This window comes from Equus quagga, chromosome 1 (assembly GCF_021613505.1).
Source record: "Equus quagga isolate Etosha38 chromosome 1, UCLA_HA_Equagga_1.0, whole genome shotgun sequence".
Lineage (NCBI taxonomy): Eukaryota > Metazoa > Chordata > Mammalia > Perissodactyla > Equidae > Equus > Equus quagga.
In genome coordinates, this window is record NC_060267.1 from 87824744 (window position 1) to 87840489 (window position 15746).

Below are 15746 nucleotides of genomic sequence, written 5' to 3' on the forward strand. Positions count from 1 at the left end.
CAGCGCAGTCACAATAAACATGGAGAAGGCAGTTACGGGAAACCCTCATCCCAGAAAGAGTCTGAAGTTCAACTGGAAGAATAATCGTGTGAATATAAATAGGAAAATTGGGGGGGGGGGGGGGCGGGAGGGGAGTGGCTGGCGTTTTAGATGGAGAGTCTCCACCCGGGTCTGTTTTTGTCACTCGGCAGAGTGGATGGTGTTCTTTCTAGGTTATTCCGGGTGCCTTATGTTTTTGTGGCTCTTGCAAACGGGCTCTGTTCTGGCATTAGATTTTCTGGCATTTCTATATCAAGAAGCTGTTGACTTTTGCATTTTCCTTTGGAGCTGGCTCTCTCACTGGCTTCTTTTATTGTTTCTGGTGGTTTCTCAGTTGCTTTCCTTCAGTTTCCCAGGCAGGGAGTTGTGTCATCTGCAAACACCGGTGCCAGCCTCCTTTCTTCCAGCATTCGTGCCTCTTCCTGGAGCTTGTCCCTGGCACCACGGCCGGCACTTGCAGGTCACCAGATCCCCTTGTCTTATCTGTGTTTTTCATGGAAGCTTCTAATTTCAATATTAACCCATAATGCTGCATTTTGGCTTGCTATATATAGACATCTTTTTTTTTTTTATCATGTTAAAGAATTAGCCATCTATTTCTATTTTCCTAAATGTTTTTATCAGAAATGGGTGGTGGCTTTTGATAAATGTCTTTTAATCATCTATTGAGATGATCATATTTTTTCTCCACGGGCATATTAATATGGTAGATTATATTAAAAGAGCTCCTAATTCGGAGAGCCTCAGGGTCCCCCTCCCCCAGCACCCTTCTTGGTTCTGTGGGTCGCAGTGTTGGCCAGGCGGCAGCCAGCACACAGGTTGCTTCCGAGGTGGCCCAGGGTGTTCGTCGTAAGGATGAGAGAACCAGGCTGAGCCGTGGATAAAGCGGAAGCAGAGGTGGCGCTCGGCAGGCAGAATTTCCTGCCCGGGTACCGTCGTGAGTTGTGTCCCTATTTGGGCAAAACTGAAGTCAGGATAAATATTCGGTCTGTTGCAAGTCCTTCATTCAGGGATTTTTCTACCCTTTTCTTAGCATTTTGGGAACTTTCGTCCCCCAAGTTTTAAAGTCATACCCCCCAAATTGAACTCTGAGAAGGTTGCCTGGCATGTAGGTAAAAAAGGAGCATAAAGAGGAGATAAAGAATGAGGAGGGCACCTTCCTTCCCAGAGTGACCCCACGGCTTCTCGTTTTCCACCCAGAAGTCAGGGCTGGAAAGCGGTATTATTTTAAATCTTTTTCTACAAATAACCTAGGAGAGGGAAAATACAAATATCCATTTTTTAGGTGATATTCAGGTGAACTCTGAAATGTTGACTTGATGAGGGCCGAGCCCCCATGGCTGTTTGCAGACACAGAAATGGCATTTATTCAGCAGTAAAGGCATCTGTCAGTCCCCAGCCCCGCCCAGAGCCACAGGCAGGGCACACAGGCTGGACACGCAGGTGCCCGCCGGCCGCCCCGTGACAAGGGAGGGGCCCAGGAGAGCAAGACACATTTGGTGTCCTTATCAGTCATGCAGAAATCTTCAGTTCCACCACAAAATGTGCTTTCCCCATTTTCCTTAAAATGTGTGCCTTCTCTGTCTTTAATTTTCCTACTTTTAATAGTCACGGGTCCAAGAAAGATTTTACTTTCTTCCTTACTTTGTCCACATCACCCCACAAGCTCACACACAAAATACAATCACAGTGATAAAATGGCACTTGGCACTCTGCCAGGTTGGGCCATTTCTAGGGAGTGGTGAGGACTGTGGCAGACTGGAAAGTGCATGCCTCTCTGAAGAAAACAGCTTCCACTCACCTGTGTGAGGCTCGTGGTTGCTGTGCAAGAATGGAGGTCCAGAATTGGCATATCCCCCTTTTTTTTTAATGAAAGCTTGGAAAATGTTGGCATTTTACACAGAGTCTCTCAACTTTTCCCATGTTTCTATTTCTAAACACCACATAGGCCAACAATGTGTGAACCTCCCACTTGCACAGGGCCTGTGCACAGAGATACAAACAGAAATCACCTAGACTCAGAATTCCGCCATCCGCAGGGGTGATGTGGACCAGCCCTGGGCTCAGTACTTACATGCATGAGTTAAATACCACAGGCTGGGGGCCATCACACCATCAGCCTCAGAGGGCAGTGAGAATTCAGAGGGCCCAGGGCTGGAATGATACTGCTGCTTCCACAGAAGACCGAAAACCGGAGTGACCCCCCGCCTGCCCGAGGACTGAGTCCTCACGCCAGCTGCCTTCTCTCCTGTGCACTGAGCTGTGCCCAGAGCCTGACCCATCCCGTCACCCATCCACGCACCTGTCCACCCATCCGTCCTTCGTTCATTCGTTCATCTATTCTGGGCCACAGCCTATAGCAGGCTGTGGAGCTGCAGCAATGGCTGAGACCACTTCCTGACCCCGCACTTAAGCACAATGTGGAAAGTGCTGTAGGGGCCCTGGGGTTTCAGATTAATTCTCCTGGGGGAAGAAGAGTGTCCCAGAGGGACCAGTGTTCAGAAAGGCACAAAGGTGTGACTGGCCAAGGCACATTTAGGAAATGGTGTTGGGCAGGGAGGGGGAGGGGAAACCCGAGAAACCTCGCATGGGGAAAGGTCTGCAGAAACCATTCAAACCTCACTCCGGGTGGAGGGGGCTTGGGACTCGGCCCCAGGGTGGGGATGTGGAGATGCTTTGTCTGAATCCTCAATGGAAGCTACTCATGAGCTGAGGGTGCCCTGAGAGGGAGGGGGCTCTCCTGGCACTGAGCCCAGGGAGGCAGGCTGTGTAGGGCAGAGGGTGGGGTCGCCATCCCCTCCTGGGAGTCCCAGGCTTAGAGCAGGAAAGCAGGGAGGGTGGGTCCGATGAGGATTGCTGAAAATGACCCCGATGCCTCAGTGGAAAGATGCAGGGGCTGGATCCGTGCCTGGCCATGCAGTCACTCAGCGCTGCTTACAGAGCCCCTCCCCAGGCCAGCTCCGTGCCTGGCCTGGTGCCTGACAGCCGTGGTTCCTGCTCCTGGAGCAGGTGAGCCGTGGAGGGGCCCTTTTCAGCCCCTCATTTAGGGGGAGACCAGCAGTGGGACTGGGTGGAGCTCGGGGCTCCTGACTCCGGTTGCTGCTCTCAGGTTAGAGCTCATGAGCCCAGTGGGAGCGCAAGGATGGAAGCACAGAAACGGCTTCCCAGACGGTCTGCAGGAGCCGCGCTGACCCTCTGTGGGGTTGTTATGGGACCAACCGGATCATCCATATGGGACGTGGTAGTTAAAGGGCCTCCCGGCTGCCCCTGCTGGCCTTGGTCTGGCATCGGTCTGCTCTCCTGTCGTGGGAAGGGCAGTGGTTCCAGCTTCACAGGATAGGAGGATCCGGTCCTAGCACCCTGACTTGGGACCCAGCAGCTCCTGCCACTCCTCTCGCCTTATTAGTGGCCACAGGGGTCGTGGCTGTAACCCACGAGCCCTGAGCTGGGTTCTCACCAAATGACGAGGTTGAACAAGGCATTCTCCCAGCTCCGGGGGGTTCTAGAACCTCGTGGAGGTTTGGGGAGGGCAGTCCCGGCTTCCCCACCGGCCCCTGTGCCCCAGTCTGCACGTGGACAGCCTTCCTCAGGTAGAGCAGTTCCGCACGCATGTTGACCCCAGGCTCCCCCCATCACCCAGTTTTTCGGATGTCTCTGTGGAACCACAATCCAAGTATGAGACAAAGGCTCCCCTGGGACAAAACGAGAGGACTCAGACCACAGAGCGTCACGTGCCTCGGGCTCGTCGCTCCCCTCTGGTCCTCCGTCTGCCCTCAGTAGCTGAGAGGGTGGACGGGTTCAAGATCAGCTGGATGGGCCCTCCCCTAGCACACAGAGGAGGCCTGCACCCTGGGACGTGGGCACTTCCATGCCTGCTCCTCGCAGGGGCACCTGCCTCCTTCCCTCCCACAGGGTGCTGAGTTCTAGCCACCAGGCTTCTGGAGACAGGTGGGAAGGACTCAGAGCCCTTACATGAGGAGAGGAAGCTTCCGTAGTTGAAGTTCCCAGGGGGTTGAACCACTGGTGATGAGCAGAGCAGGTGTCCAGGCCTGGGCCCTGGGGCCCCGGAGCAGGTGCCAGGGCAGGCTCGGGAGAGGTGGGCTGTGGGGAACGCGGGGCCGCTGCTCAGAGCCTCACCCACCTGCCTCTGACTGTGCATGGCCAGGCCCATCCATCTGCCTTGAGGACACTCCGTGACTGCGGAGCCCACCCTTCAGTGTCACCCAGCCCTGAACCACACTTATGGTTGGCTTGAGTCTGGCTCCTTTCCTTCCCTCCACCTGTCATCACCTGGCCAGGTCCCTGAGGCCTGGCCTGGGCCCCCGCCAGGCCCTTCCGTGATCCAGCACGGTGCCAACCTGCATGGGTCGCTGGCTCACATCTGTCCCTCTCCCCCCCACCACCTCCGAATTGCACCCACTTGTGATTCAGAGTTGCGCTTGCCTGACGCCAGTGGAACTGCCAGCACTATGCCTGTTCCCGGTGCAGGTGCCACTGGGGGCCTAGTCCAGCCGTGCGTGGGCTCCCTCGGGGGCTGTGAGCAGTCTGATCCTTCTCCGGCCTCAGCGTCCACATCTGCAAGATTCAGATGCTGGGACAGTCCCTCCCTGCCCTTCCTGGTGCGGAGCCCTCGGACTGATCTGATCGTGCCTAGACCAGGGAGGGAGGGGGTCTGCTCGCCTTCTTTCCCTCTGCTGTGTCTGGTCAAAGTTTTCAGGCAGTGGTTCGCCACCTTCCTAACCATTGAAATCACCTGGGTGCTTTTTTTTTTTTTTAAACAATGTGGATGCCTGCCCCACCGGGCCAGTTAAACCAGAACCAGCCCACCGCACCAGGGCAAGACCAGGCGTCACTGGCTTTGGTGAAATCCCTGGTTGGATACGTGAGGACTCGTTTCTCCACTCTCAAGGTGCTTTCCCGAAGCGTCTTAGGCGATTCTCACCGCACCTCTGTGAGTTGGGGGTGGGGCTTGGGTGGCCCCCTTTGTACCAGCCAGGCTGGGGCTCCTGGGACGGCCTCCTCGGGGCAGCTGGTCTCGCCGTGACAAAAGGCTCTTGGAAGCTGGGCCTCGCACGCCGTGGCTGGAGGAGGTCTGATCCCGTCAAGTGGCAGTGTCTGCCGGCCAGAGGCAGGTGTGGCCGCCGGGGAACGGGACGGGTCGGAGCCCCCAACAGCGACGTCTCTCCTGGAGAGGCCGCCGGGCCCGCTGCCGTGCTGCGGTGGCGGCCTGTGTCCACCAGAGGGCGCCGCGGCCCGGCGCCGCTCCCCTGGGCTCGGCTCTGCGAACCCAAATGCTTTTTAATTGGAAATTTTTTTAATTCAAAAAGGATTTGCTGTTTGTCCGCGAGGGCAGGTTTTCCTTATGCAGGAGACTAATGTCTTGAGTAAACAGATCCGAGCCCAAATCCACCTTCAAAGGTACTCGCTGTTTGCCCAAGGGAGTGAAAGGGCTTCCAGAAGCGGCCCCAGTCTCTTGGGCAAACACTCTGGGGCCAGCCATCCCGGGGAGGACAGCGGCTGTGGGACGGGTGATCCGCAGCCTAAGGGGGATTATGGCGGGGGACATATGTTGAAATTTCATTCGGGGAGTTAGAGAAAACAAGAGATGAGGGGAGTAAGGCTTTTCTCCAGCCAAGATAACCTAAAAAGGGAAAAATCCCAAGGGCAGGGGGCGGGGGCCCGGGGACAGCAGTCTGTGCGCCTGAGTCCCTGGCCCCTGGGGTGGGGGCAGGGTTGTGTTGCGGCTGTGAGTCAGAAAAAGGCAGTGTGTGTATTTTCAACTTCTCCCTCCTCCCTCCTTCCCCCAGCCCCAGTGAGGGAACTTAGCAGTGCATCCTTGAAGGCCCGCCTATGGCCACTTCCTAGTGGCCATGTCCCACCTCCTGGCCACAAAGACTGGCGCATGACTCCCCACCAAGGCACTTCCACCTCGTCAGCCACTTCCCCGGACTCGGAAATGTCCTGCTGTCCCTCCGTCTCCCACCCACTCTGCCATCCAGAAACTGGAAGTGCCCTTTTCTGGGCCCTCCGCCGTCAGCAGCCAGGTCTGAGGCCGGGGCTGTGGACATCTGGGAGCTGGTGCCTCCATCTCCCTCTGTGCTCCCTGTGGAAGACCAGCCCCAACAAATCAACGAGGGCTGACTGCCCCAGGCACTCCCCGACACCCCCAGGAGGCTGGCACAGAGCCACACACAGCAGGGCACAGCAGAACCCCCTGAAGAAGTGACAGCCCACGACTGTCTCCGCCAGCACTTGACGGTGCCCCGGCTGGGGGCCTGGCACTGGGCTGGCTGCCTCCTCTGAGAGCTGCCTCACCTCTGCTCCTGCCTCAGGTAGGCGTCTCCCAGGCCAGGCATGGTCTCAGAGCAGCCAAAGGGAAGCCCTCCGCCTAGACCTCACCCGTTTCCCACTTCTCTCCCCCCCACCCCCACTTGCCCAGCTCTAATATCCCTGGCCCTTCCATCTCTGCCTGCTCCTATCACATCTGCTCCCAGGTCCCATTGATTGGGTCACAGAATTGTGTAAGTTGGTCCCCAAACCACCAGTCACCTGGTAGTTGGATAAAAACGTGGCTCTCAGGCCCCACCTGCTGAGTCAGAATCTGCATTTCAACAGGACCCCCCCAGGGTGTGTGTTAAAGGCTGACCGGCCTGCCATTAATAGCTTTATCCCGCATCTCCTGCCCTGCGTGCCTGAGGAGGGGCCGCACTCACCTGTGCACATCTGCACCCCTCTCTCGAACCTTCGCCCACTCAGAGCTGCTCCTGCTGAGGTCCCCAGCACACCCCCGGCCTCTGCTGCTCTCCCTGCCCGTCCTCGTCTTCTGACCCTGGGTGCTTTTCTTGCAACATCTCCACACCTGTAACTGCAGCTGCCCTGCCCCGCAGGTGCTTCCAGTTCCCAGCCCCACATCCCTGGCTCCAGGTCTCCCCAGCCCCGCAGCTCCCCGAGGGGCTCCTCAGAGGACCACTCTCGGCCACTGGCAGAAAGGCACTCATGTTCTCTCCCCAACCTGCTCTTCCTCCTGTGTTCCCAATTTGGGTTGATGACCCTGCTCTGCCAGTGTCCCTCCCCGGCCACCCTTGTGGGACTCTTGCCTGGCCCCAGTGCCCAGCACCGGGTGGGTGTGGCAGGTGCTGATAGAGCCAACGAGAAAACCTTTCCTATTGTCATGCACCCGGGTAGCCACCAGGTGGCGATATTGTCCTGAACTTTGCCTGAAGGTCTCCGGGGCTCACTGCTCCACCAGCCTCCCCAGAGCTGGCGTCCCTTGGCGGTGGGCTGTGCCCTGGGCGTTAGGGGGCATGAGGGCGAGGTCTTGTTGGCTGCATAGCCAACAAATGCACAGTGACTGTTTTCCTGGTGCCAGGGACGGGCCCTTAACCCAAGGCTCGTCCCACCCTCACAGCAGCCCTGGGAGTACAGGAGGCCACTCCACCTTTTTTATGGAGGTGTAATTGACATAGATCATTGTATTACTTCCAGGTATACAATGTAATGATTCTATATCTGTATATATCGCGAAAGGATCCCCTCATTAAGTCCAGTTAACATCGCTCACTATACATAGTTAGATTTGTTTTCCTTATGAGAACTTTTAAGATTTACTTCGTTAGCAAGTCTTAGAAATGCAATACAGTATTATTATAGTCACCGTGTTGTACATTGCATCCCCAGGACCTATGTTATAACTGGAAGTTTGTACCTTTTGACCCCCGTCACCCATTTCGCACCCCCCTCCCCCACCTCTGGCAGCCGCCAGTCTGTTCTGTGTGTCTCTGAGCTCGGTCGGGGTTTTTTTGGTTTTTTAGATTCCACATATGAGATCATACGGTATGTGCCTTTCTCTGACTTTTTTTCACTTAGCATGTCCCCAAGGTCTATCCATGTTGTCACAAATGGCAAGATTTCGTTTTTTTATGGCTGAATAATATTTCATTGTGTGTGTGTGCGTGTGCCACATCTTCTTTATCCATTCATCCAGCAATGGCACTGAGACCACTTCCACGTCTGGGCTGTTGTAAATAATGCTGCAGTGAACATGGGGGAGCAGATGTCTTTTCGAGCGTTTTCCTTTTTCTTCAGGTAAAAGCCCTGAAGTGGAATAGCTAGATCCTATGGTAGTTCTGTTTCATTTTGGGGGGATCCTCCCTACTGTTTTCCATAGTGGCTGCACAGCTCGCATTTCCACCAGCAGTGCACAGGGTTCCCTTCTCTCCACATCCTCGCCAGTGCTTCCTTCTTGACATGACCCGCCCTATAGAGATGAGTTCACTGAGTGTCTGTCCATCCTGGATCAGCCCTAGGGGACCATAAGGCAGGGGTGGCTGAAGACACAGTGCTGGCTGGCTCAGCCCCCCGCCCCGTCATTCTTGAACTCTCCCTCCAACCTTTCACCTCTTAGCTGTTCTCGCTCAGCACAGCCCTCAGCCTTGTTGCAGGCAGCTCATTTTGGGGAGGTTGGGGGAGCTGGGCAAGCCAGGCTTTGCCAGTGCGCCCGGCGGGAGGAGGTGGGCAGGGGCAGTTGGAGTCTGAGGCTGGGGTCTGCAGTCTTCCCTGTGGTGGGCACCCCGTAGTCACCCTCCTGCTGGTATGGTTCCATACCATCTTCCTAAGAGCCGCCCCCCCCACCCAGTGTCCCCCGAGGAGACAGCCTCGGGTGGTGGCTGAGTTCACCTAGGCAGCTCCACTTCACTCTGCTGTATGTAGGGGAACCCTGTTTTATGGCAATTCCACTGCTAGAATACACAGCAGCCATTGACCTAGTCTAAGCTCCTCATTCCTAAAACCCATAGGACCACATGCTGCCTCGGCATAGTGTTCCAGGCCATTCCCCATGCTACAACCCCAGAAGCTCCTGCCCACGGTGCCCGCTGGCCCCTCCTTACCTGTGCCCACACTTCCACCTGGCACACCTGCCCCTCGCTGGGACGTTGTATTCCCACCTGGCCTCCAAGGTGAACCGCAGGTGCCCCCTCCCCAGCAGACATCCTTGCCCCTTCTCTGAATTTCTGTCAGACTTGGGACCCACCTTTCCTCATTTTTGTGACCCAAGGTTGCTTCCCGGAAGCTCTGGCCTCCAGCGTGCGGCTGGGCCAAGCACCGGTACCCTGTCCTGGCTCAGGCTGGGTGGCCCGTGGGGTGCTGCCCTTACAGAGCCTCGGGTCCTCATCAGTTCGTGAGGACAGTCGCACGCCCTTCAGGGAGTGGGTCTGGGAACTCAGAGAGGAAAGCAAGTATAGGGTGGTGTCCATTCCATGTCCCGTGTCACCTGGAGTGTCTGTCACCATGGTGCTCAGAAAGCACTGAGCAGAGCAGCAAGTCCAGGGGTCCCCTGAGCCTGGTGGCTGTGGCTGGAGTCGCAGATCTGCCCTTCCCAGCCGTGTGACTCCCCTTCCAGCAGGAGCACGAGCAGCATTGCTGGGCCCTGGAGGCAGGAGGGCCATCGGTCAGCTCACGCATGTCTGCCACGGGCATCGTGGGCACCGCTGGTGCTGAGGCCTCACCCGGTGGGGAACAGGCCCAGGACTGTGAAAGGCACCAGTTGTCACAAAGCAGCCAGCCCCTACAGCACCAGAGGCATGTCTACACACACGCACACACAGAGCTCACACCCACAGTCCATGTGCACACGCAGATGCGGAAGGCAGCCCTTCCTGCGGCTGGATACTCAGCAGGGTGACCTTGGCCTCTGCCTGGGCTGGGCCGAGGCCGTGGAGTGGTTTTCTGTGGTGTCCTCACGCACTGACTGTGCTCTCTGTCCCCTGTCCCCCCCCTGCAGTACGAGTACAGCTTCCGCACGGAGCAGAGTGCCGCCGCCAGGCTCCCGCCCAGCCCCACCCGGTGTCAGCAGATCCCCCAGTCCTGAGGGGCCGGCGCCCTGCAGGGAGGAGAGCCTTGCCCAGACTACTGAGTGCCCCCTCGCCCGGTCCGCCCGCGGGGCTCACCAGACTGGGCAGCTGAGCTTGCATCCTCGGCCATTGGCTTGCCTGACATGACATCCCCACCTCCCTGGGGACGTTGTTCCTAATCTCCACTAATCTGTGTGTGCTGTAGTGACCAGCGGCTCCTAACGTGTCTGTGTGATGACCAGTCGTCCTACAAACAACCCTACCCACCGCAGGAGTCACCCCTGAGGGCCCTGGACAGTTGCTCTGGCCGCCCAGTGATGCCACCAGCTCCCTTCATTCTTGTCACTCACCACTAAGCCATTGCTTTCCTCCTGGAAGACCCTGAGGGTGATGGCAGATGTGCACAGGCCCCTCCACGGCTCCCTGGTCACCCCAGCCCCAGGGCTGCCATGGAGCAAGTCCCTCACGCCGACAGCATCAAGTGCCCTGAGCATTTCACGGCGACCCTGGGGGAACACGGGAGGAAAAAGCCGGTGGGTCCTCGAGTGGACCCGAGCCTGACTCCCTGCCGCACTGTGGACAGCCCTGGAACTTGTCCCTCGATCCACACACTGGACGTCCTGAGGTCGGGGAGCAGCACACCCCGGCTGCCAGCACAGAGGGGACTTGCCTTCTGGGGAGACAGCTGAGGGACTGGTGCTTGCCTCGACGCGAGGACGCTGTGCTCATACCCTCTCCGCCCCAGAGGGCTCGTCTCTGGAACGCCCACGTGCCTCGGCCTGGTGCCCCGACCTGGTGACCACAGCGAGGCCCTCCCGGGGCCGCAGGTGAAGAGGTGCTGTGAGCCGGTGCCCAGGGATGTGGACACATGGCCACCCAGCTGCTCAGAGCTAGGCGGTGTCCTGTTGGCCTCTCCTAACAGGGACAGTTGTTTTGAAAAGCCCATCTGACCCAAGTCACCAAACGGGGGCCAGAACTGATGTTTCTGCCACAGGTGGCCAGTGGATACACTGAGGTCCTCACCCTGCCAGCCGCCAAGTCCAGCTCCCCACACATGTGCCATGAGAACGGTGGCAGCAGCCGTCCCTGGAGGCTCCGGCCCTCACCCCATGGCCACCTTGTCTGGCTGTCTGGGAGATGCCAACATTCTGTGGAATTAGGACAGACCTCATGTTGGGGGTCGCCAGATGGCTGGGGCTTTGGGTGTGAGGTTGGACATGAGGCTGGCATGTGGGGGGCCATGGAGAGCAGGGAGGTCCCCCCACCAGGAAGGCAGCACAGGAGAGCCACTGCCCGGCCTGGGACAGAGCCCTCCCCACTGTGGTTCCCAGGAGGGCGCAGGGTTCGCTGGTGGCGGAGGTGCAGCAGGAACTGACCAACACAGGAGACTGGCCGCTGGCAGGGAGGTGGGGCGGGGCACAAAATACCTCATGCACCTGCCGTCAGCCCCCCCAGCTCCAGAGCCCTCGGCTCTCCCACCTCAGTCTTCATCTCGATACCTCCTGATTTCTGCGCATCAGGGAAGTGGTCATCCCTCCCCACCTCCCCCAAGACCTGAGGACGTCCCTGGCGGGGCTGGCCTCCCCATGCCTGCCACCTGGCAGGAGAGGGCAGGTGGCTGGTGGACCCGGGGCCGCGGCGTGGAGCCCACAGTCCCTGCGAGCGCTTTCTGGGGTCAGTGCTTTACCAGGAAAGAGCTGAGGAGCTGACCTCAAACGTTCCCGCTAAAATAAGCTCGCGTTTCTGGGGAATCGGGGGAGCCCCCGGGGTCCCGAGAACCTGGGTCTGCTGCTGTTTTGGAGGGGTGGCTGGTCCCAAACCAAGTGACTTATGTGACTCAAAGCTCAACAGAGAGGGGTGACAGCTGGCAGGCTTCGGGGCAGAGCCATGCTCGCTTCTGTCCAGTTCCCAGTGGTTCATGCAATTTTCCTTCCATCTCTTCTTCACACCCTGGATGGGAGATCATCTCTGACAGCTAACACGGGGGCCCTTCTCCCTTGACCGAGAACCAGGCATTTCAGCAGCTCTGAGGGGCCCTGGAAAGTCCAGAGAGGACGCTGGAGGGTCCCTTGTCAGGGAGCAAGAAGGCAGAGCCAGGCAGTAAGAGTGGCTGTCGGGGGAGGGGGGACCCAGCTCCCCATTCACACCCCCGGGGGCCACCCTGCAGTCCCGGGATGCACGGAACTAGGTGGGGCTGCAGGGCCACCAGCAAGAGGGCAGACCTGCGTGGACCCGGGTGCGCCAGAGGGACCCCAGCATCACAGATGTGGTCTCGGCTGGCGCTGACTGTGAATGGCGGTACACGGCTGCCGGGGACGGTGAAACAGTGGTGCTGTTAGGGAAGAGCTGTTAGCTGCTCCTAACCCCCTCCTGCTTTGGCTTCTGAGAGGCGGGTGAGCGAGTGTGTGGGGGGCCGGGGGCGCGTGTGTGCTCATGCCCAGCCCTCGTGGGCTCATGCAGCCACCGGGGCGCCGGGCAGTGGTGAGCTGTCATGACCTTTCTTTTCTTCCTGGGAGGTGCTTTTCTTCACGACCCCTCTGGCCACCTGGGGAGGGGAGGGTGGGGGCCCCTTGGACACGTGCAGGGCGGCCGCCTCGCCCTTGGCCCCCCATCACCCCCGTCCCTCCCTCCCGAAAAGACTAAGCAGAGCACAGCGCTGCCTTCCTTTTCCCCAGAACATTCCGGTCTCTCTCCAGAGGCCCTGGAAATGGCACAACGGTGATGAGGAGCCAGTCTGCTCCAGGTTCACTTGCAGATTTGTAACGAGGCGTCTTTCCCACCCCAAGTCCAAGAGCTCTCATCCCACACCCTCCTCTGCTCGGAAAGGTGGGAGCCGTGGCAGCAGCAGGGAGAGATGGCAGGTCAGAGCCCAGCCTCCCGGGGGCGAGGGCCACCTCCTGCAAATCCCTGAGTACACGCACTTGGTGGTGAGAAGCTGCTGACACTGGCTTTTCCATCTGCCCTGGGCCGGCAGGGGCAGGAAGGACTAACGGATGGAGCCCCTGCTCCTTGCCCTGCGCTAGGCTGGCACTTTGAGCACATTTTCTCCCGTCGTTCCCCCTCAAAACAAATCCCCAGAGATGGGTGTTACCTGCTCTTTATTACAGATGAAGACGCTGAGACCTGCCCACAGGCACAAAGCTGGTAAGTGGCAGGGACAGGATATGGACCCGAGTCTCGTCGGGCCCCAGAGCCCCCTCTGCCAGCTGGCCCATCATAAGCACATGCCCCACACTGACCTTTTTGTTTCCAGTCCAGTAATGGACTTCCCAGCTGCCACTGGTCCTGCTGGTGCCGGCGTGATGGTGTCACCACCCCACCGCGCCATGGGTGCTGAGCACAAGGCAAGAGCCCGCCTACCCTGCTCACTCCAGCCAACAAGGGCTCCCCTGAGGTTCCGGGCTGCTCGCCTTCCCATTTACAAGGGGTCCCAGCCTGCAGCTCCCCGGAGACCTGGGCAGCCTGAGGACGAGGGCAGAGAAGGGCCCTGACAAAGCAGCCATGCGCCACAGCTGAGCTCCTGGGACTCGGTTCCCGTCTCCTGGACCCCTGGGGCCTGGAAGAGGAGGCCAGGCACCCTGCCCTCGCCCCAGCCCCACTGTCCTTGCCTGTTCTGATGGCGGCCCAGAGCACCTGTGGCCATCACCACCAGGAGACGGGACTGCTGTGCTCCCAGCCAAGGGCGGGTGAGCCGCCGCGCGACCGCCTGGGCCTCAGACAGGCCGCCGTGCCTCGCTTAGGACGAAGTCCTTGCTACGTCTATTTATTTGAGGTGACTCTTGTACTTGGCAAAGGAAAGTTTCACTGTGTGATTGTCTTCTTAATATAATTTGTTAAATAAACGTTTGTTTTAACCTTTTCCCAGCTTGCTGCTGTCTCTGAAATCACCCAAGGTCAGCATCCCTCAGAGGATGCTCCAGGCTCTGGCCTCCAGCTTCCTCTCCAGCTTGTCCCAGATGCTGGCCGGGCCAGCCAAAGGCTTAAGGGGTGGGTGGCCGCCACCCCGGCCTTCCAGCCTTCTAGAGAGAGCTGGTGGGCTTGTTTGCCCCTGTTTAGTTTAGGCAACCTGGTTACAAGCCAGAAGAATTCAGGAGGGGTGGAGAAAACCCTGCCGTTCTCTGGCAACATCACTCAGGAATGCTCCTGGAAGGGGAAACCCCAGTTGCCATAAAAGCGTGGGGAACGTGTGCATTTCAAGGGGTTGCCAGTGAGGACTGCAGGGGGCCCTTATACCTCCGGCTCACCCCAGAGCCTTGTCTTCGTGGGTTCAGAGCCAGTTGGCCACGGGTGGGGCACACACAACACATGGCCTTGGCCCCAGTGGTCCAGTCCCGTCCCGATGGCTCACCTGCCTGTAAGACGCCACCCTAAGCGCAGGGAGGGGGCTGCAGGGCCCAGGGTGCGACCCTGGCTCCTGGTGAGGACACGTCCATGCAGGTTTCACTGTCAAAGCTCTTTGCCTCCGTTATACGTGACCTTTGCATTTGGGGCTAAACCTCAGTTAGGGCCATTGCTGCCTCCAGCCTGCTCACGCCAGAATAGGATGAGAACGGGCCACCCTTAGCTCAGCTCCCACTCGTTAGGACCACGGGGTCCCCAAGAGCGTGTCAGCGCCTCCGGCCCAGCCCACCTCTCGCCTCTCCCAGGTCTTTTTCCCATGGGAGGAGGAGAGGAAAAGCAGCCCAGAGAAGTCCATGAGAACCCACACAGGACACTCTGCGTGGCCTGTGAAGATCTGGACTCACATTCCGGCCCTGCCACATCCTGACCACGTGGCCTTCAGCTCGTTACCCAACACCTGTCAGAGTGGGGACAGCGCCTCCCTCAGTGGCTTATCCTGGGAAAATGGAACCACGTTCGCAGGGCATTTAGCACCAGCAGAGACTGAGTGACACCCTGGATCTTTCTTTGGGGCCCGGGTTCTGTGTTGCCATCCACAGCATGTACCAAGTCCCTCCCGGTGCTGGGTCACCAACAAAGTATGAGTGGTGGCCTTTGACATCCAGGACACGGAGGCTGGCTGTGAGAGGCTTCGGGCGCTGCTCGGGAAGGCAGGCAGATGGATGCCGGGGTCCCGGGGGGGCACCTCACACACAGGCCTTTGGGCGGCAAGAGACTGAAGTCCACACACAGCAGCCAAGGCCAAGGTGGGGTTAGTGGCCAGACCCGGAGGACACTCGGAGCCCAAAGAAAGACGTGCCCGAGCCTCAGAGGGGCCGGAGCCAGGCGGCACCTCTTTCTCCTCTGTCGTGCCCACACTGCCCCTGTCTGCCTCTGGGCGTCTGCTTGCTTCTCATTCTCTCACACTCCATCCTCCTTCTCATGTGCTCTGTGCACCAGTGTACACGGCACACTCGTGTGCACACACACGGCCACCCAAGTTTACACATTCTCAGTTCAGAAGACCCGGAGGCAAGAGTCCCAGGACAGACTCTGATTGGCTGGCCTGGGTCAGGTGACCCCCTCTGCCCCCAGCTCTGTGTGATCACAGAGCATCTGGAGCAGGTCTCGGTTTAGACCCTCCCGAGGCACTTGCTACAGAGGAGGATGAGATAGAGGGCGGAGGGATGCGAGGCCATCCCGGGGAGATGGGAAAGCACTCCACCGGCAGCTCGGGGAGGTGGGGAGAGGATGGTGAGGTGGGCGGAGCATCATTCGTCCTCTCATCCATCCATCCATCTGTCCATTCATTCAAACCATGCTGTGTGAGCACCTTCCACGTCCACCTCCTGAGCCCGGCACTGGGGACTCAGCAGTGACTGACACCACTGGCACCCCTATTCTCAGAGAGCTGATGGTCTCGCCAGTCCCGCTCCACCCCACGTGCACACCACCCAGCCATGTCACTCCTACTTC

At 58.6% G+C, this 15746-nt stretch overlaps 1 protein-coding gene across 5 annotated transcripts in view; it reads left to right on the top strand.

The window, feature by feature from the left end:
* MVB12B (multivesicular body subunit 12B) overlaps window positions 1–13748 on the top strand; it is a 188794-nt gene extending 175046 nt beyond the window's left edge. For 2 of the 5 annotated variants that reach the window (XR_006891083.1, XR_006891081.1), the window contains exons 10-12: window positions 4847–4990; window positions 5847–6371; window positions 9821–13748. Coding sequence is in view for 1 of the 5 variants with exons in the window: in XM_046678816.1 (XP_046534772.1) it covers window positions 9821–9907 (87 nt within the window). In the remaining 4 variants the exon portion in view is untranslated. Of the gene's footprint in view, window positions 1–4846; window positions 4991–5846; window positions 6372–8023; window positions 8125–9820 lie in introns of all 5 variants that reach the window. The other 3 variants (XR_006891082.1, XR_006891084.1, XM_046678816.1) reach the window with 3 other exon arrangements.
* Window positions 13749–15746: the final 1998 nt, after the last annotated feature.